Genomic DNA, 19,771 nt, shown 5'->3' with positions numbered 1-19,771 from the left:
TGTTAAAGACCGAATTTTTTCCTTCCTAAAGCATAAAATGCAAAGATTTGACAGGTAACTATCGCTCATCGCTAATTGGGTGTGATCCCTACATTTTCTTTTTGTTTGTTTTGCATTGTTATTAAATTTTTAAATCGCGAAATCAAAGTCGGCTGATAATGGATATAAGTGCAGATGTGGACAAGATTATAGCCCAGGCTCCAGATTGGAACTTTGCAGGCGATTGCGCTCTTCTTGCGTTAATGAAACGCATTTCCCAGGTGTGTTTTGCATGACGAATGTTTTTATCAACCGCCTAATTTAATAAAATTCTCCCAACAGAATCTGCACGAGAGGGGCGAAAAGACCACTAGGAACTTAAGAGACTTTGAGACGAGCGTGAGGCAAGTGGATATATCTCTAAATAATGCCACCAACAGTCTGCGTTCCCTGCAATTTGGAAATCAGTTCGTTGAGTACCGGGTGGAGGAAGTGGATGACGCCGATTTGGCCATGCCCGTAGATAAGAAGAAGAAGGTGCAATAGGCGATTGAATTTTCCAAGAGATTGTGATTACCGATCTATGTACATATATCTGATTGCAGCCCGACCCGCCACCCCGAAGTTCCGAGGAAATGGCCAAGGAGTTTCTGGAAAACAACCTGCGTATGTTCCGCAAGAACTTTGAGCCGGTGACCATTGAAGTGCCCGATTCGGATGACGAGGATGCACCGGTGCACTCAGTGTATGTGGCTTAGTTACACACAAATTCCATTCCTTACATAATCTACTCTCCTTAGAACCGTATATCGGGCAAAGAATCCCTACGATGCTATTCCCCTGCCCTATATTATTGGCACAAAGGAATGGGAGGAACACAAATACGCCGGACTCTATGACAGTAAAGAGAATAGTGAGGATGAAAAGCCCGAGGAATTCTCCTCCGGCTCATCGGATGAGGGGGAATCCACCGTAAGCAACAAAATCACAAAGCCAGCGAACAAATTGGAGGAGCCTCATCTATCCGACTCCTCCTCAATGGCCTCGTTTGCCAGGGAGCCATCCATTGTGTCGCCAGCAATTAAGCCCGCTGTTCAGGTCGCAGAGGCTGCCATGAAGACACAACCTCGTCCGATTATAAGTAGTCAACGGAACCCTCATGAGAGGGACATGTTCGCCGCACTCCGGCAATCGCCGCCTAGCGACGATCCTCCTTCCACTTCGTCCTCGCCTACATCTTCACCAGCTTTTCGGAACCCCTCCAGTCGCTTGCCAATAGCGTCTACAGCTTCACTGAGCTCCAGCAGCAGCAGTCCTGCCCAGCAGCCGCCAAGGCTTTTTGACGAAGCTGTTTCAACGCAAACACCCACGGAAGCTGAGAAAAAGCCAAGCCAAACTAAGCGCATGCCCGTAAATCTGTTTAACGACGATCAGTTTAACACGTTTATGTCGGAAATCGTTGACAAAGTTAAGGCCAAACAGGGTACGAACGTGATTTCAGAGAAGGAAGCACAACCACCCAAAGAAAGAGAGCCTGAGGAAAAATACTCAAAGCCGGAGATTCCTAAGCAGATCATTGAGCCACCTGCCCCGAAACGTGTCAATCTATTTGATGATAGTCCTCCCTTGAGTCCAGCTCCCAGGCCAGATTCTTTGTTCGACAATGCCAAAGCAGCGGGTGCCATTCCAAAACAGAGCCCGGCCATTGTGGCCAAAAAAGATCAGGCCAAGTCTCTCTTTGACGATTCTCCTTCCATGCCGAAGTCAATTCCTTCTAAGGAGCCACCCAAACAATTGAAAAAATCACTGTTTGACGATGATTTGGAAGACGATGACTTCTTGAGCTCGTTTGCACCTAAAACCAAGCCACCAGAACAAAAACCCCTTTCGAAACCAAAGTCCTCTTTGTTTGATGATGATGATTTGGATATAGATGACATATTTATTAAACCATCGGCCAAGCCACAAAAATTCTCTGAAAAAGTAGATCAAAAAAAAAGTCTGTTTGAAGACGATGACCACGATGATGTCACTGATCTGTTTGGCTCAAAACAGGCTAAGGAAGTAAGAAAGGAGTCGCCAACGGACATTTCGCCCGATAAAAAGATTGAGCCACCGGTAGCGGAAAAGAAAAGTTTGTTCGATGACATCGATGATGAGGATTTATTTGGAACACCAAAGGCTAAGAATTTAATTACTAGTGAACCATATAATGGTCCCAAGTCTTTTAATAATACTGATGTTGAAAAAGAAAGTGGTTCAAAAGAATTGATGAAAACGGAAATAAAGTCAATGGATCCGCAAGTGAAAAGGGTAAACTCATCTATACCTATTGTTCAAGAATCACCTCCAGACTTTGAAGTTGTCAAAGAGCCATCTCCTTCTACAGAGAATAAAGGTGGACAGGCTAATGATGATTTTTCTGCATCTAATATTCCTAAAACTACAAATTTGTTTAATGAAGATTTGAGTGATGATGAATCATTCTTAAGTTCTTCAAATAGTAAGGCTAAGCCAAAAAGTGCTATTAAAAGTAAAGAATTTATAAAACCAATCGAACAAAATACTTTTCCGGAAGAAATCGTTGCAGTTGAACCTCCATTATCTTCTCCCAAAACAACTGATTTGTTTAACGAAGATTTAAGCGATGATGATACATTTTTAAGTGCATCCAAGACTAAGGATAAGTCTGTAGGTGCTATAACTACTAGTGAAATTAATATGCCGGCAAAAGACGAGTTGGTGCATGAGATTAAGCCAGAAGAATTACCACACAAACTGCCAAAGAACAATGAAGATAATACCGCCGACGAAAAGGAGGAAGTTGTGCCTAAAGAGTTAGACAAATCTGAAATAAAAGTCTTAGTTTCCGAAAGTCCGCCGCCAGACGATTATGAAAGCAATCAAGATCCCATTATAACAATGGTGGCCGATGTCACAAACAAGTCACCTAAAGATCTTTCCACCACTAGAAAGCCTGCGGACTTGGCTGCTGCACAGCAAATCATGCAGAATTACTCGAATCTCTTTTCCGACGAGCCGCCGGATGACAGTGAGTTTTTCCAAACGCTTGCTAGCAGCGGTCTCAGCAGCCTAAGTGCCTCGAAGATCTTTGACAGTGAGCAAGACTTCTTTGAACCCGCCTTGCCCCAAATACCCAGTGCGACCAAGGCTTCGCCAGCGACGCCCGGGGATCAACCTTCGTCCACATCCGATTACGGCGCCATGTGCTTGTTCAGTGATATCCCGCCCGAAGACGATGACCGCGAATGTGCAGAAGCACCAAAGCAAGCTGTAGCTCAAAAGGAGGAATTTGCAGCCTCTACAACCCGAATTCATACCATTTTCTACGATGACTTTAGTGAGACAGCAAGGGCAGGAGCAGTGCAGCCAGCTCCGCAGCTCTTCAGTTTCAACGATGAACCACCACCAGCTGACGAACCTGATCGCAGCAAAGCCAAGGAGAACTCCGAGTTGCCTACTGCCACTTCTCCTGTAAAGAAACTGAAAATGCCTAACATCAACATAAATGTGCAGGCCTTGCTTCCTGGCTCCGGAGTTCGGCCCAAGCAGCTCAGGAAACAAGGCTCATCGAGTTCCGAAAGAGAAGAAAGTGAGTCCATACCAAGTGCCAAGGAGAAGACTATGCCATCAGCTGATGGCAGTCTGCAGCATGTGAACAAATCTCGGGCTCGAGGACCTGCCAAAAGGCGACCCTCGACCAGGAAGGGAAGAAAGGAGAACTATGCCAAAAGTCTGCTGGATGCTGATCCGGGCGTAACTTCTTTAGCTTCATCCATAGATAGCCCTGAGTTAGAACCCTCGAAGTCTAGATCTAACAAGGCTCTCCTTTCCCAGTCAGTTGCCGATGGAAAACTGTTTTCTAATCCAGCGCATTCAATTCCCAATGAAACATTAGCTGGCTCATTTTTGGGCAGTCCTGAGGAAGCGGATTCGTTCTTTAATTCTGTCAAGACAGAGGAAGTTCCTCCCACTTCCCACTACGGAGGAAATAAGGGATCTGATCCACCCAAGTCCTATAGATCATTCTTGGACAGTCCTGATGAGGATGATCTACTGTTCAGCGCTTTTAAGAAACCGACTTCGCCTTCTGAAAATAAGGTGGCTGAAAAAGAGCCTGCTTTGCTTGTCCCACCAGAGGAGCGGCCGAGTTTGGGCAGCTCTTTTCTGGACAGTCCAGATGAAGATGATTCTCTATTTAGTGCAGTGAAAACAGTGGTGGCTCCTGCTGCTCAAAAATCAATTGCTCCTAAAGCGGACAGACAGGCTGCTCCTGCAAAAGCTGCATCAACAAAAGAAATTAAAAAGGCTGCACCGAAACTGTTTGATGACAGCGATGATGATGATGATCTATTTGCCACTGCCGCTGTGCCAGCTTCTTTGTCTAGTATCCAAACCACCAACAGCAGGTCTGTTCCAACTAAACAGTCAACCAAACCGCCGGCGGCTTCACTCTTCAGCAGCGATGATGATGAAGCGGTGGCGCCAACTAAGATTGCTCCTGCAAAGAAGTTACCCCTGAATACAAGCAAAAGCCTATTTAGCGACGACGACGATGATGATGATGACCTGTTCGGTGGAAGCACTGCATCCAAGGGCAGCACAACCGAAAAGACCAAACCTCTGGCCCGGCCTGCATCCAAACCAGCCACCAGCAGAGCCAGCACGGCAACTACAACTGCAACCATTCCCTCTAGTTCAAATGATAACCCACTGGCGGATCTTTTGGATTTGGAGTAAACACATGAATGCCTTTTATTACAAGTATGTACAGTTTTCGATCGTTTGATGGTTAGACTGTCGATCCGAGTATTGTTATCCGTATTCCTAATAACTACATATAATAAACAATGAATGTCAATATCGATTTGTTGTCGATTCTTAAAACTAAACTTCGGGATTTGCTGTGAAGAAGTCACGATGATTTAACCAGTTACTCTTTTATCAAGTTTATACGCCTGTTATTTGATTTACTATATTTACTAAATAATTTTTCTCTTGTTTGGTTAATGTTTGCAAAAAAAATTATAACGATTTATCGTGAAGTCTCTTATTTAGAACACTATTATTTGCCTTTAGTATTTGTGGCATTATTAATTTATTTATTGTACCTGCAAATATAACTGGCGCATAAACGTGGTATTGGATTCTCCCAGTGTAACTTTATCCTACGAACTGAAACTGAGTTAGTTTGTGGCTCTTTGGTCGTTATTCCGAGGAATCTCATTCTAGGTCGAGCATGTCCTACAACTAGTGAGTGTAACCTAAGCGCTGACTGATGATCGATTGGGGATCTGGAGCTCCAGTAATCCGGACTCAGAGTGCCACATCGCGGTACTTGCGGTAGTCGTCGGACTCGTTGCCCAGCGACAGCTTGCTGGTGGCCGTGATGTACGGATTGGCGTAGTTGGCATAGCCAAAGCCTCCGTAATACTGCATCTGCTGGCTGTGGGTGGAGCCGCGTCGCTGCATCGGTTGTGCCATTACGGTGCCGGCGAATCCGCCCGAGGAACTGCAATTGGAGGGCCTGCGGTAGATGCCACCCGCCTGTTGCAGGTGCAACTGATGCTGCTGCTGCTGATGCTGCTGCTGTTGATGCAGCAACATGGCCAGGTAGTACTGCTGTTGCTGCGTGTAGTTCTGGAGGAGATTATTGCCGTAGGCGGTCAGGTCGTTCTGCACCTTGCTGATCCCGTCCAGATTCTCTAGCGAAACGCAATTCCGCGACAGCTTGCCCGGTGGCGGTTGCTTGTGGCTTCCGCGCGGACGACTGTGGCCCCTCTGCTGAGCCGGTGGCGGTGTCAACTGTTTCGGCTCGATGGAGCAGTATATGGGATCGTTGCTGGCGGAGCCGATCAGCGAGGGCGGCGATGGTCGGTGCGAGTCCTGCAGATTATTCTTCAAATCGTCGATGGTGATGTTGAAGTACTTGGCGTTCTTGTCCTCCGTATCCAGCACATGTCGCGGATTGTACATGCCGGGCAGTGTGCAGCGCAGATCCATTAGAGACTGGGCGCGATGGCCACCAGCTCCTCCTCCTCCTGCCGCACCACGCTGCATCAGAGTGGCATTGTTGAACTGCTGCGCCAGAGCCGGAGCAAACATGCTGGCATTGAACTCGTTCTGGGAGCCAAACGCCTGGCTGCCGCCGCCGCCGCCTTGGTTGTTCAGACCCAATCCCATGCCAGGACCCAGTGGCATCTTGGCCGTCGTCTCGTCGCACAGCTGGTAGCCGGCGTTCTCGAATCCATTCAACCGCTGGCTGGAGCGTCGGGAATCCGCCTTGGTCATCGGCACACTGGGCGCCGGCGTCTGCAGGGAGAGCCGAGTGGCCAATCCTTGCAGCTGGCTCAGCACCTGCGTCTCCCGGCGCCACCGGATGCCCGTGGGAATCACACAGATCAGCGCAAAGCAGTTGATGATCAGGCGAACCAGATACGAGGTCAGCTCGGTTAGTCCGTGCACCGATTGCAGTCCCTGGAAAGTAAAGCAATTAAAATAGTTTCAAGCCCAACAGGAATTTATTTTATTTCACTTTAATTATTAGTTGACCAAGTTGGCTATATTGAACTCTCTTTTTTTCTACACTATTTACGTTCTTATTCTATAAAAAAAATCTTAAATACTTATTTTATAACTCCAACAATTAATTATATTTTTTTCATTTCAAATTAATACAATTTTACCAAGTTGGCTAAATTAAATTCCTTTTAATTTGTTTTTTAAAAATCCAGAAAAGTTTGAATTTGAGGGAATGTAAATAACTTGTACAAAAATCGTTAAAAAACTTTTTTTTCTTTAAAAAAAAGTAGTTAAAAACTAAAAGGCTTGAACTTGGATCTTTCACCCTTTTTGCATTTTAAAAAAGATGGCAAGAGTTTAGTTTTTTATAAACTTGTGAACGTATTGTAAATTAAAAAGGCGATTTAAATGAACTGCACAGGTACACAGCAAAAAAAACAACGAACCATTTCTACTTTTTCATGATAATTGGGTGCTCCTAAGTAAAAGTCCTGTACTAACTGATGTTTTATTACCTCCGGGTTTAGTGATAGCAGTAAGTTTTTGTAATACAAAATTGGACTTGCCGAACTCTGCTTCCTTTCTCCGTTTTTCTAATTCAACTTACCCAGTGCTGTGTGGTCATGATCATGACGAAGACCAGCTCGGGAATCGAGAGGAGGCCGATGATGCCCGACCAGGCGAACAGGGGCCAGCACAGTCCGCTGACCAGGCCGTGGATGAGGATCGTCGTGGCCACGAACATCACAAAGTAGAGCGAGCAGAGTGTGTAGGCGGCGAAGGGCAGCTCCCCGTGGGCCTCCAGTATCCAAGAGACCTCACACGAGAAGGCCCCCAGATAGACGACCTGGCGGGGAAAGGAGATTGCAACGGAACGGGCGGAGAAATGGACATGGAAATTAACCGAGATTCGCAGAAAAAAAGCGAAAACATAAATCAAAGGCAATGGCAGTCAAAGATGTGGTTGCAAAAAAATACAAAAAAAACCGGAGACAACTTTGCTCCGCAACCATCCATCAATCAATTAATGAGCTGTTACCTCTCCTCCCTCAACGACTTGGAATTGGAATTGGAATTGGACTGTCAGCTCGGCTGACGGTCAGTAAAAAAAAAAAGTAAAAATAAGATGAAATTTGTACATCTCTCTGCAAAAACGATTTCATTTCATTTTCACTTAATGGTGCAGAAATGTTTTCACACTGATAACGGTAACGGACGGACAAGCGGACAAACGGACCACAAAAAACGGACAGAAAATCCAACGATATGGAGATATCGCCACAGAAGCTACTTCCACCGACATTTTTGCACTTACCAGCAGAAGAACCGCCACCACGCAGCAGATAATGAATAGATTCGCCTTTATGAAGCGCTCCATAATGCGTTCGTTCCAAAAGTTTTGTATGCTATTGCCGTTGCCCGGCGGCCGCTTCTTCAATGAGGACGGCGACTGCTTTTCACTGGCCTTCTGATAATTCATTATTCGTGTTATTCGGTTGTTGCGGTCGTTGTCGAAGATGGTGGCAGATAGGTATGTATAGTACGTATGTGAGTGCGGTTTTTTTCGAGAGAAATTATGCTGGCTAGCGGGCGGGATGATGGTGGTGGTGGTGGTGGTGGTGATGGTGGTGGCCTTGGTTCCCCTTTTCGGAGGAGGCCAGTGGTGCGATGCGATGCGATGCGATACGAGGCGAAGCGATACGAAGCGATGTGGTGTGCACAGTTCTAGTTCTTGGTTTATGTTCGAATGGGTTTCGAGTCCAGACCGCTTGTGGGTTGAATGAAAGCGTTAAGCGGCCCAATTGAGCCGTGTCATGCTAGGTTGGTGCTGAAATGAGAATTCCAATTCGGAGGCGAGATGAGTCCATCAGTTCGATACGCGGAACAAAAGACTTAGGCAGCGAACTTATTTTGGCTGCTACACATATGAACAGGCCAAACAAAAAAAAAAAAAAAAAAAAAACAAACAGACAGTATATAGCACTCTCAGTCAGTCGGCTAACGGCCTGTGCCATATTACTAAGAAGATTTTCACTTTTCTACACAGCCGTTGCGTTGGCCAAGTCTTTTGTTTGGTCGAGCAAATATTTGACCCTAAACAAATGGTGTCGCGTGCTAAGAAGGAAGCTTCTGCTTAAATGTTAACTGGCACTGTTTGCCCGTTTGCCAGCTTGTCAGTTACGAGCCACCTTATGTCATGACAAATGAATTTGAAAACTTGGCTTTACCCAAATCAATTAATCAATTACACTCCGCTGCCAAGTTTAAGCACTCCAACCGTTTGGATCTATAGGAGTATGTCACTTTAAAAATATTTATGTTTTTTATTAATTGTTCTTTGGTTTATACTTTTTAAAATATCCCCTCAAAGCGGCAAGGTCGAATCTTGAATATAACCATCTTTTTACCCAAAATAACTTTTTGCCAGATATACCTAATTTATTAATTTTTATATTTTCCAAAAACTGTAGGTTGTTGTATAGGAAATAAATTGAACCTTAAGAAAATACAATGATTTTTCATATCGGAATGTTTTGGACAATATAATAATGGGAAACAAAAAGCTTTTTCAAAGGCATTAATTTCTTGAAATATACATTTTTGGTATTTGATAAAAAAATGTGAAATGTAATTTTAAAATAATTCCATAACATAAAAATGATGTTAAAAGTGTATTAAACTAAAAACAAGAGACCATAAAAACTTAAGCCATTTTTAAAACGTATAATAAAACCGAAAGCAACGAAAGAAACATAAAAAAATAAAAATGGTAAATGAAAGAAAAATGAAAATATGTGAAGTGAATCATGATGGGAAATGTGAGACAATTAACAAATGGAAAGTAATTCGAAGATTTATTTCAAGTCATTCAAAAGAGTCGATCCCGGAGGCACTGGCGATGAAAAAAAGCCAACCAATTATCCCATTGGCTTGCCCACGAAATCGTGTTGTGAAGTGTAAACAATTGAGACGCCTCGCCAACGCCACATCTCATCATTGAGAGCCCAGTTAACCATTTAGTCGGATACGGTAATCCGCCCATAATAGACGACACCGACATCGTCATCGAAATAGAGGCGACGAACTTGCTGAATGTCGTCAGCACGCAGGTGCGCCAAGCTCATCGCACGATGATTATGATGATTACGATGATGATGATCCAGCCGAAGGCGTATCATGGGTTTGGTCTGGCTCTAAGTCTTTCCTCTTGCTCCCCAAAAAGGAGCGACGCACCGGATATTTGCGCACCTTAAAGTGGCGGGCGGTGACTTGCCCCATTGACATTCCGCCGACGTTGCAAGTTTAGACCCCCAATTTGAAACGATCCCCCAGCCAACTGGCAATGCGGGCCCGGTTTTGGCTTTCTTCGGAGGCCGGAAAGAATTGCAAGCCAACTTTGTTTTATTGCTAATTAGCTGGACAAACTGATTCTCGCTGGGCTGTCCGGTTTTTTGGGGGGCAGAGCCATCGGGTTTTGTTGAAACGGGTTTTCAGCACTCACTCGCCGCCGGGAAAAGGTGGCAAACGATTGCGGAGCGCCCTTGACTGACTGCCACACCCATGCGGCGAGGATTACGAAATTATGCAGATCCCAAAACATCACCTGGTGTGACCGAAAAAATGCGAGCAGCATTTCAAAATATTTCGCATTGTATTTAGCGCGCTTTGGGCAATTAAATTAATTTCATTTCGTTATTGTTATAGTTGTCGTTGTGTTGCTTTTGCTGTTGCTGGTGTGTCTGCACTGCGAGTTCAATAGCATAAGTGCAACAATGGACAACAGTGAATGCATGAATAAACAACAATGCAGCAGCGGCAAAGTTATGCAAATTGTTATTATGAAGTCGATGGAAATGGAATGGAATCGAAATGAAAAGGCCAAACCAATGCGTTGCCGTTATGCTGTGCTGTGCCCGTGCCTCTGCGTTTCAAAATGCAATCATCTATTATATATCCAGCATATGTATCGATGCGATGTAAAGTAAAGTATACCTTTCACTTTATGATTATTATTGCAAGCGATCCATCCCGAATGGCAGTTACAACAGGCACAAGAAATACCAAAAAAAAAAAACTAAATGAACAATAAGCGCGGATCGTAGGAATTATCAGTCAAGCAAGAAACGATTTCTCAGCGACGCACTCACACACTCACACGCGGGCCCTCGAAATTGTTCAGCGTTGAGTCATGTGGCGTAGTATAAATTTTTTGTTTTTACAAAAGATTCGAAGTTGTCTTGTCGCTCATGCAAATTGCGTCGCCCGACTTTAATGGGGCACACCGCATAGCTACAGCCATATACATACATATGTACCAGCCATCACCCAGTGGTTCTTGGCACTTTTACTGCGCGCACAGATTAAATAAACTCGTTTTTCGGCTCATCGCAAAAAGCGAAATGCTCGTGGTACGCAATTATATTTTGATTGTTATTTAATTGTACAACGGTTAGGCCAACACCAGGTCAAGTCAAAGTTGACGGACGTGAGAATGGTCGATATGTGTAGGTCACTCACTCACTCACTGGCACTCGTGAAAAGCCGTAACGGTAAAGCTTCAAGTTGGCGCGCTCGCAAAACGGTTAAAAGTGAAAATCGAAAGACTGAGGAAACGAACTTGCGTTCGCCGAACGACTCTGCGAGCGCTGCGACGGCTACGAAGTCTGTTTGGCAACTGAAGAGCACTCCCAGCCGTAAGTTTCGAGCTAAAGCTAGAGCTCTGCTCGGCTGTGTCGTTTGTTGATTTACATTTTTTGTGTCGGTTTCGTTTGTTTTTACTGACTGCTGTGTACTGCAGCAGTAAGTTCACTCGCCCTGACTCTTGTTCCAACAATTAAATCTTAATTTCTAACTGGCAATGAAGCTGCCGGCGGGCTGGGCAACCCAGCCGGGCATTTGCATAATTTGATGCCAAAAGCCCAGACGAGAATGAGGCCTAACGGTCATACTTTTGTTTTGGGCCAGCTTTTACGGCTGATAACAAATGGTTTGGCCGCTGGAACAGCTGCCTGTTCTAATTAACGCTCGCCGGGGTTTCTTTTTCTCTCATTTTCGTTTATTCGAAATTCAATTTGTGTGTGTTTCTTTACTAGCTATTGTGCCATTGATATATATATCTATATGTGTGTTTTTCTCGTTTCATTGGGATAAATTAAATTAAAATATAGTATTCAAATGGCAACTTAAATGGATTTCAATTCCAGTCAGTCTCTGGCTATCTATAAGTATGAAAATTAGTTTAATTCATGGATCAAAACCATTAAATGCCTAGCTAATTGATAATAGCTTCATGATTGTTTCGGGGCAACTTCAAATGTGTACTAAACTAATACAGCCTGCTTCAGCTAAAACTATGCTTAAGCCGCGATAAATTTTGGCCTAATGCTGGGCAGTAGATCCATTGTGGATCGGCTCGATGGCAGCACAACCGTCTAACACTCCGCTCAGCTGGCCAATTCGCTTGATTTGGTCCATTAGTTCGGCAATCTCGGGCGTGCAGTTGCGGAACTTCCTTAAATAGGAGTAGCCACGCAGCATCTCATTGTCCAATACGCATCTGTAATGAATTTAAATAAACTATTAGCGTAGATCTTTAATTTTAAATTGCTTTTAACTCCACTCACATCAGCGCTGCTGCAGCGAAATTGCCCGTGCCCTCGAGATTCTCGAGCCACCTGTTAATTATGGTTTTAATCAGAGGATCCGTTGCTGGCAAGCATATGCGGGCATGGACCAGGGCCTCTTTGTAATACTCGTTGGCCAGGAATAGATCGATGGCTTCCGATTGCATTCCCAGACTAAACAGATACGTGGCTGCGTGCATAATAAAGCCCTTTTCTTCCATCTGTTTGGCATAAGCCCGACAGCAGTCCTGCCACAGCCTGAAAAAGTAAGTTGATTGATCAAAAGTCTCTTTATAATACAAAATTAAACCCTTACGTAAAAGACACTGAGGGAGCTACCGAGAGATGCCATTCGGTGAGCGTCTTGTTGGCCATATGCTGCTCCAGTTCCTCGCGCAACTTGAACGAAGATAAGGCCAGACAAAGAGGAGCTATGTCTCTGGTGTTCGACTGCTTCAGATTGGTCACTAAAATATTAAAATTGTCACTAAAATCCAAACCAATGTATTCAATTAACTTACACTCTGTGGCAATGAGCTCTTTAGCCATCACCTTGGTACTGAAAAGCTTCGACATGAGAACCGACTTGTCAATCTTGGCCGCATCTTCGGTAAGAACAATGGCCAGCTTCTCCAGTGCGCTCTTGTTGAGCTCTTTCTGGGCGAGGTAGAGACAGGTGCGGCTATGCTATGGGTAGAAACATCGTTAGCGTAAAGTGATAAAAGGACGCGACTGCCGACTCACAGTGAGGAAACTATCGGGCGGCTGATTGGCCTCTCGTTCCTTGCACTTTGTGCACTCCTTTGTGTTCATTTTGTTGGTCTTTTTGTCCAAGCTAAGAGCGCCCAGCAGCTCCTCCACTGGAGTCTCATGAGCTGGTGTTTCATTCCCAGGGGTTTTATTCACTTCAATCTTCTTCACCTCCTTGGTGGCAACTGGCTCAGCTTCTGGCTTGACTGCCGCCTTGCGTTGCTCCCGTCTCTGTCGCTTTTTGTCAGCCGCTGTGAGAGCTGGGGCAAAGGGCTGTGTCAGGGACTTGCTAGCCCACTTAACGTTCAACAGGGCATCCACCTTGGGGCAGATGTTACTCTCATCGCCAGACAAGGCGTCTTTAATGTTGAGCAGCTCCACGGAGAGCGCCTTTCCCGAGCACATAATTATGTTCTCGTCGGTGGGCAAAAACATTCCACACCACATGGGGCAGTGGTAGGTTATGGTCAGCGGTGGCTTCTCCGGCTCGTTGCAGTTCCACAGGCAAACCTTTCCCTCGATGTGGAACGTGAGCAGCAAATGCTTTTGGGTATGGCTCCATTTTAGCGAGGTTATCGATGCCTTCTCCGCGTTTGCCGTGAAAGTGTGCTGCGTTATCCACTTGCGCTCCGACGGCAGAAACTCCATCACGTACACGAACTTGTCGTTGCCGGCCACAGCAAACGTATTGCTGTCCAACGGATTCCAGGCTATGTCGGTCACATAACGAGCAAACAGAGCTGACTGGCGGATGAACGGCGTCCAGGACTTGTCCATTCCGGAATCTCGCTCATGGAGCTGCAGCAGTCCATCATCGGTGCCCACAAAAAGGAAGGAACCATGCAGGCTTAGATAGCTTGGCCGAGAAATGCAGTTCACAACTATGGGGTCTGCAAAAAAATAAATGCATGGTAAATTTAGACAGCATTTATATAGAAAGATTGTTGAGTTTAATAAGTAAGCTCCAGCTTTGTTCGCCTTATTTACAATATTACCAAAAAATAATCTAAGCGATCGGTTTCTAATCAAATCAGCATTAAATCCTAAATGTGCATTTCTTGTTTTTTATTGTATAAAAGTTCAAGGTTTAATGTTCCTTTTTTGTTTTACAAGTTGTTCTCATTTTAAGCAACTAATTAAATCTTGTCTTAATAGCAAGAAACCATTTAAAATTAAAATGATACCCATTGTTGTCCGAAAAGTTCAGTTTCAAAGATAATTGTGCGACCATTTTAATGGCTTACTTGAAGCAAATTAGAGTCACGGCAAATTAAAACCATTCATGGACAACTACAAAATCAAAATCGATTTCATTGTAGCCAGGGGCAACAAAAAATAACAAGTAACTAAAAAAGCTAACAAGCAGTCACGTTACACATTTTCCGTCGTCGAGTTTTTCCCCTAAAATAAATTAATTGTTCCGTTCATTAGAATGCCGCGGCACAGGACACTTGTGGACATTAGCCACCGCATCATGAAGCGCTTCCAGCAGCTGGATCTGCAGGTGGCCGAGGAGTTCGTCATCTTCGCGGTTCACCTGCTGGCCAGGGATCAGCGACGAGGTCTGCTTAAGTCCGACCTGAATAAGCCTACCGCTTGCGCCATTGAGTCTTTTGTGAACACAATAGTGGATAGCTATGTGAATCCGATGGATTGTACAATGGCCAATATGAGAATGGCGTGGGTGATGAAGAAAGGCGTCACTATAGACCTTGAGTATGTCAAGAAGCAATACGAGGAAAAGTTCCAAACAGAACTGCAGGTGCTCATCAGGGATATACTCCAGTACCCAGAGACCTGCAATAAGGTGCAGCTGGACCAGCTCTTCGCCAAGATGCAGGTCTTCGTCGTGGCCTGCTACAATCTGGGCTCGCCCAAGAACCATGTGCTGCTCAAGCTGACGGCCGAGGCTCTGAACAGCGTGATCGGGCGCAGTGATCTGCAGAACTATGTGTTGAAGAAGAAGTACCATCGGCTGGAATATCTTCAGAGATTGGCGGCTACTGTGGCCGGCATTGTGATCTATAACAACGATGGTCCCGACGGCGATCGGGAGAATGTGAGAAGTGGTGGGTGCACTTTGGTGACTCCCCCATACAATAAAACGCTTTTCTAATCCCAAATCATAAATTTGTCATCTATCTTAGTGGTTGATGATCTAGAAATGGCCCAAAAAAACACTGAAGCTGCATTTTCAGCCAGCATGGAAAGGGCTGTGAAGATGCGATCCATCTGCCAGGCGGCCCTCGATGACCTCGTGAAGATTGACCACAAGGACGAGACCTTGACCTATCGAGTGCCGCTCGAGCACCTGGACCGCCTGAACCAGCTCTCGCTGACCTACTTCATGCAGCACCGCTGTCTGACCACTCTGAGCGAGCACTACCACAGCACAGTGTACCTCATCGAAGTGGAGCAGAAGCGCTACAACTGTGTGGTGGCCAAGATTAACGACACCCTCTCCATGCGCACCGCCATCGATTCGGAGCTGGTCTTTGTAAGTGACTTGATTTTTCCCTTTGATTTGGATCGCTCTAATCCTGTTCGTTCCACTAGCCACACTTTGTGTACATCTCGCAGGTTTGGGGTAACCTGAACAACTTCCTTAACCACATTGTTGAGTTGAACAAGCTGAGGGAGCAGGTGGAGGCGTTGGTGGTCGACGACTTAATGAACCTGGTCAAGACCACTATTGCCGAGCTGCAGGCCCTGCATAAACGCATAAAGAAGCCCAAGGTTTGCACTTTTGAGGAGCGCATGGATGCTGTGAAGGAGCTGCAGACGGATGGCAACTTTTGCAGCCTCAACAAGGCGGATATAAAGGAGTTTTGCTCCCTAGCCATGACTGTAACGAATGGTTTGCTTACGCCGGCCCAAATAACCAGAAAACTTTGCTCAAATGTGGACATTACTTTCGGCTTCCGGGACGCGAGATACGCTCGCTTCGCTGAGCTCCGATTTGAGCCTTTCATAGACGCCTTTAGGAAAGTGGTTTTCAACAGTGCCAACCTGGCGCTTCTCTTTAAGCTGGACGACGTGCTGATAGCCCAGGAGCTGCAGGGCCTAATTGTTGAGCCGCCAAAGAAAAAGGATTTTAATTCTCAAACAGAAATGGTTGTCACCAATGACCTATCGCCGTCCAACTGGATTAACGTAACGTGGAATGCCTGGGACTACCATAGGGAAACTATCCACTTGGCCAACATCCGTAAGAAGCAAACTAGTGACATGCAAACCAAAATCAGCTACGGGCAGCGAAACGCCCAGAACCAAACCTACAACACTCGGCAGCATTTGTGATGAGAACAGGAAAACATACACATAAACTCACCAGTTTTTGATCTGCTTAAGTCGAAAAACCCAAACACGCGATTCACAATGAAGTAAATGTAATGGTCCTGCCACACCAGGGAGTAGACTTCCTTTTTGTGGGGCGTCCGTAAATGGGTTTTCACCTTCATGCGGTCCACATCAAGGATGCCAACCTATTGTTGTTTTGATTTTGATTTGAGTCTTCAATAAAATCGTATTAATGCAAAAACGTACTGTTCCGTCAAAGGTACCAAAAGCCAGTTCCAAGCAGTTCGGACTCCAGGCCAGGGAGTAAACATTACTGGTCACATAGACGCTATCGATGGGAAGGCAGCTGGACGAAAGCTTTGATATATCAAAGAAGGCCACCCGGCGGTCCGAACAGCCCAAAGCGATTCTAATCGAGTAAAGGATAAATCAGTTTTGAGCCTTTGGCGATAGAATTTAAGCTCACTTGTTCATATCATCCGGACACTCGGCCATCGCTCGCACTCCGAATGCCACAGTGCCGTAGAAGGCACTCACTTGGCCGGTCAGGGGATTCATCATTCCAATCTGACGATTGTTCCTGCAGAGCCAAATCATCTCTTTGCTTGGATCACAAGAAATCGACACAATGTCCTGCAGCTGGCAACTGTGGGCTCTGTCCCTGCTGATCTTGTAGCGCAGCATCTTCCGCTCGAACTCAAGTGACCAGAAGAACAACTGATGGCGGCTCAGGGAAACAATTACCTGGTCGTTTAGCCAGTACACATTGTTAAGCTTGCCTGGGAAGAAACATGGTTAATTGATTATTGTTAATGGCTTTGCAAAACGCCTTACCTGCCGCCTTGCTCTTGCTGTAGTTCTTGCCCGCATGCGCTCCTGTATTCGTATTCCAAATCATCATCACCTCATCTCCATCAATGGAAACCAGTAAAGTGTCCAATCGAGAGCTGTTTCCAGAAGCCGAGCTGATGGTCTCCATGCTGATGGCCGGCACCACTTGGAGATTGCTAGCCGGCTCGGTCTTTGGCAGTGGAGCTTCTGAGGCATGTACCTCGGCCTGGTGGTAAATGTGATGCAGTACTTCTCTTTTGGGTTTGGCCGCCTCGCCATCAACAATCACGGCATCGTCACTGGAGGAGCTGTACTGGATGACCTCGAGACTGCCTTCGGTGGAATCGCTGACATCGTGTTTGTTGCTAATGGTGCTGGCATCACTCAACGGACCGGTGGGCTTTGTGGGCTCACAGTCGGTTAGGGTGACCTCCACGTGCTGGGTGTTTTCCTCTTGACGATTCGCCAACAGATCCGCCTTTACGCTTTCGCAGGCTTCAACGAAATCCAGGGCAGCGGCTCCGGCTGGCTTCTCCAGGCCCACAAACCCGCCGCCGCAGTCTTCAGAGGATTGGCGACGCGCAGCGACAGGTGCTCCGAACTCGCCCTCCAGGTGATCAAAGTTGTAAATGTCGAACAAGTCGTCGGACTCGGCTGCCCGGGATTTCGACAGCGGTGGTGGCTTCGCCTTGGGCTTCTCATTCTGTTCCCCATTGCGGCTTCGCCATTGTTCGGCCCTTGAGGCCAGATTGTTGAGGTTCTCCTCCTGCGGAGCAGGCACCTCCCGCCAGGCCAGGCCGCATATGGGCGCCTTGTGGCCGTGGAACTTGTAAACGATGTTCATTTTGCGCAGGTCGCAGACCAACACGTTGCCCATTGCTGTTCCCACGGCGAACAGGTTGTCGTTGTAGGGGGAGCAGCGCACCATGGTGAGCTGGTGGTTTCGGGGCGAAATGAAAGTGGGTCGGCGGCAATAGGTGTTGGAGGCGACGCAGTAGATGACCAGGTCGCTGGCGTCCATGGAGAGGATATTGCCGTTGGCCAGGTAGCTCATCAGAACGGAACTGGTGGTGTGGTGTACGGCACGCACATCCCGTGCCTCGTGCTGATGCTGGTGGGCCTTGTGGCCGATGATGGCCTCTCCCAGTCCGCAGTCCCAGACCTGGACGCTCAGGTCATCGCCGACTATGGCGAATGGTTTAGCTGGATTCCCATTTGCATTTCCGCTGCCATTGCCTGTATTGCCCCACATGGGACTCACGTCCAGGGCCAGGATATTGATGCGCGTCGACATGGTCACCACTTGGGGCTGCTCGCCGCTCGCCGGTGGAGCCGATATGTAGTTGATGCAGCGTATGCCGGCGTACAGCAAACCGCCGTCGGGAGCGGCTGCCGCCAAGGATACGTTGCCCGGCGGAGTGGGCACATTGTGGTACATAACCTGCGAGTTCATGGCGATGGATCACAACTTGGCATTAGCAGAAATAAGGACAATTTCCCGCTAACATTTGGCGTCGAGATTTTCTTCCAAGCCTCTAGTGTTAGTAAGCTTCGCAAGCTTTGCTAGCGCTGCCACCCTTTGGTAGAACAGCATCAAGGGAATGTTTTCGTAGGGCTCTATTCGGAAAAAAAATGTTGGAGAAGAGTTTTCACCGGCAGCAACTAATTATGAGCGACTTTAACCATAAATATATATGATAAATTAAATTATAAATTAAATGTTGCCTTAGTTTTAGCAATTTACTTTTAAATACGATTTGTTTTTTTACTTAAAAAACACTGCTTAGCCAAGCAAATAAATCATAAATCCAGCTTTACTTGTACCAGTAACGTTTACCAACTGATTTGGAAATTCGAACCAAAACTGATCAAATAGCTTTAAATTGTATTTTAAATTTAATGAACCCGCTATTTACTGAGATTTTAATAATAGTGTTTTCTGAAGATCTGGCAGCCCTATAAAATATCATGCTTGCCAATACTAAATCCCGGTGAATGGCTACCAGCAGGTAGAGAAGAAGAAGACTCACAATAACAACGCAAAAAAAAGGAGAAAACTCCAGCAAAACTAGTAAACTTGCCGAGAAAATAAAGAAAACAAGAAACAATGGATGCAAAGCGCGAGAGAAAGTCGTCCCTGGTATGTAGATTGAAAATCAGTTAAAAGGAACGAGAAAACCCTGACCGGAGTGTGATTTTCAGGCCCCACTTTCGCCCTGTCCCATCCCGGACATTACCGATGATGACCTGGTGAGCATTTCAGTGCGGGATCTCAACCGCACACTCAAGATGCGCGGCCTGAACCGCGAGGAGATAGTCCGGATGAAGCAGCGGCGGCGTACTTTGAAGAATCGCGGATACGCGGCCAGTTGCCGCATCAAGCGGATCGAACAGAAGGACGAGTTAGAGACCAAGAAGTCCTGCGAGTGGACGGAACTAGAGCAGATGCACGAGGACAACGAGCAAGTGCGTCGCGAGGTGGGCAACTGGAAGAACAAGTACAAGGCGCTGCTGCAGTTCGCCATCCAGAACGAGATTCCCATTCCGAGCGAGCTGGAGGGCTGCTGATTTCCCAGTCACATTCCACCTGTCTGTCAAAATTTAAATAAACCCCAATGAAAACACCTGTAACTAAAGTACAATAGCGAATTTTCCCCTTTTAATAAAACCAATCGACTTTCTGTATCCACTGGAACACCCTGTATTTTGCGAGCATAAACAAAACCCGTGTCGGCGTTCGCTGT

At 46.1% G+C, this 19,771-nt stretch overlaps 5 protein-coding genes across 6 annotated transcripts; 3 read left to right on the top strand and 2 right to left on the bottom strand.

Annotated features, from left to right (window-relative positions):
* The first annotated feature begins 94 nt into the window (after nt 1-94).
* On the top strand, nt 95-4,861 carry LOC108143454 (WASH complex subunit 2). Its single transcript, XM_017267886.2, has 4 exons — nt 95-260; nt 322-516; nt 585-724; nt 780-4,861. Exons 1-4 carry the CDS (start codon nt 159-161, stop codon nt 4,738-4,740), a joined length of 4,398 nt encoding a protein of 1,465 aa, XP_017123375.1. The 5' UTR covers nt 95-158; the 3' UTR covers nt 4,741-4,861.
* On the bottom strand, nt 4,724-11,210 carry LOC108143457. The gene is made up of 4 exons (XM_017267889.2): nt 11,041-11,210; nt 7,838-8,350; nt 7,130-7,369; nt 4,724-6,477 (listed from the first exon to the last, which is right to left on the bottom strand). The coding sequence occupies exons 2-4, from the start codon at nt 8,000-8,002 to the stop codon at nt 5,317-5,319; spliced, it is 1,566 nt and encodes a 521-aa protein (XP_017123378.1). The 5' UTR covers nt 8,003-8,350; nt 11,041-11,210; the 3' UTR covers nt 4,724-5,316.
* A 346-nt stretch (nt 11,211-11,556) lies between these two features.
* Nucleotides 11,557-18,580, bottom strand: LOC108143455 (protein rigor mortis). The gene is made up of 9 exons (XM_017267887.2): nt 17,031-18,580; nt 16,663-16,975; nt 16,443-16,605; nt 16,228-16,381; nt 12,891-13,786; nt 12,668-12,833; nt 12,463-12,613; nt 12,147-12,404; nt 11,557-12,079 (listed from the first exon to the last, which is right to left on the bottom strand). Exons 1-9 carry the CDS (start codon nt 18,478-18,480, stop codon nt 11,902-11,904), a joined length of 3,729 nt encoding a protein of 1,242 aa, XP_017123376.1. The 5' UTR covers nt 18,481-18,580; the 3' UTR covers nt 11,557-11,901.
* LOC108143456 (cilia- and flagella-associated protein 206) lies at nt 13,757-16,303 on the top strand. Of its 2 annotated transcripts, XM_041707751.1 has the most exons (4): nt 13,757-13,807; nt 14,328-14,965; nt 15,044-15,393; nt 15,453-16,303. In XM_041707751.1, the coding sequence occupies exons 2-4, from the start codon at nt 14,329-14,331 to the stop codon at nt 16,194-16,196; spliced, it is 1,731 nt and encodes a 576-aa protein (XP_041563685.1). In that variant the 5' UTR covers nt 13,757-13,807; nt 14,328; the 3' UTR covers nt 16,197-16,303. The 2 variants fall into 2 exon arrangements, with proteins under 2 accessions (XP_041563685.1, XP_017123377.1); XM_017267888.2 differs by lacking the exon at nt 13,757-13,807 and having other exon boundaries at nt 14,251-14,965.
* A 446-nt stretch (nt 18,581-19,026) lies between the features above and the next one.
* LOC108143557 (transcription factor MafG) lies at nt 19,027-19,722 on the top strand. The gene is made up of 2 exons (XM_017268066.2): nt 19,027-19,167; nt 19,230-19,722. Exons 1-2 carry the CDS (start codon nt 19,135-19,137, stop codon nt 19,593-19,595), a joined length of 399 nt encoding a protein of 132 aa, XP_017123555.1. The 5' UTR covers nt 19,027-19,134; the 3' UTR covers nt 19,596-19,722.
* The last annotated feature ends 49 nt before the right edge of the window (nt 19,723-19,771 follow it).

Source organism: Drosophila elegans, unplaced genomic scaffold, assembly GCF_018152505.1.
Source record: "Drosophila elegans isolate 14027-0461.03 unplaced genomic scaffold, ASM1815250v1 contig_183, whole genome shotgun sequence".
Lineage (NCBI taxonomy): Eukaryota > Metazoa > Arthropoda > Insecta > Diptera > Drosophilidae > Drosophila > Drosophila elegans.
Note: the sequence above shows the minus strand (reverse complement) of the source record. Positions and strands in the feature narration are given on the sequence as shown.

Bases quoted from the DNA above. Each gene is read 5' to 3' on its own strand.
- LOC108143455 (XM_017267887.2), bottom strand. From the start codon at position 18,480: ATGAACTCGCAGGTTATGTACCACAATGTGCCCACTCCGCCGGGCAAC. The intron at 12,834-12,890 runs GTGAGTCGGCAG...TTCTACCCATAG, and splicing joins CGCCCGATAGTTTCCTCACT to CATAGCCGCACCTGTCTCTA. The intron at 12,614-12,667 runs GTAAGTTAATTG...TTAATATTTTAG, and splicing joins AGAGCTCATTGCCACAGAGT to TGACCAATCTGAAGCAGTCG.
- LOC108143454 (XM_017267886.2), top strand. From the start codon at position 159: ATGGATATAAGTGCAGATGTGGACAAGATTATAGCCCAGGCTCCAGAT. The intron at 261-321 runs GTGTGTTTTGCA...TTCTCCCAACAG, and splicing joins TAATGAAACGCATTTCCCAG to AATCTGCACGAGAGGGGCGA. The intron at 517-584 runs GTGCAATAGGCG...ATCTGATTGCAG, and splicing joins CCGTAGATAAGAAGAAGAAG to CCCGACCCGCCACCCCGAAG.
- LOC108143457 (XM_017267889.2), bottom strand. From the start codon at position 8,002: ATGAATTATCAGAAGGCCAGTGAAAAGCAGTCGCCGTCCTCATTGAAG. The intron at 7,370-7,837 runs GTAAGTGCAAAA...TTTCCCCGCCAG, and splicing joins TGGTGGCGGTTCTTCTGCTG to GTCGTCTATCTGGGGGCCTT. The intron at 6,478-7,129 runs GTAAGTTGAATT...TTTACTTTCCAG, and splicing joins TCATGACCACACAGCACTGG to GGACTGCAATCGGTGCACGG.
- LOC108143557 (XM_017268066.2), top strand. From the start codon at position 19,135: ATGGATGCAAAGCGCGAGAGAAAGTCGTCCCTG. The intron at 19,168-19,229 runs GTATGTAGATTG...TGTGATTTTCAG, and splicing joins GCGAGAGAAAGTCGTCCCTG to GCCCCACTTTCGCCCTGTCC.
- LOC108143456 (XM_041707751.1), top strand. From the start codon at position 14,329: ATGCCGCGGCACAGGACACTTGTGGACATTAGCCACCGCATCATGAAG. The intron at 14,966-15,043 runs GTGGGTGCACTT...CATCTATCTTAG, and splicing joins TCGGGAGAATGTGAGAAGTG to TGGTTGATGATCTAGAAATG. The intron at 15,394-15,452 runs GTAAGTGACTTG...TCGTTCCACTAG, and splicing joins TCGATTCGGAGCTGGTCTTT to CCACACTTTGTGTACATCTC.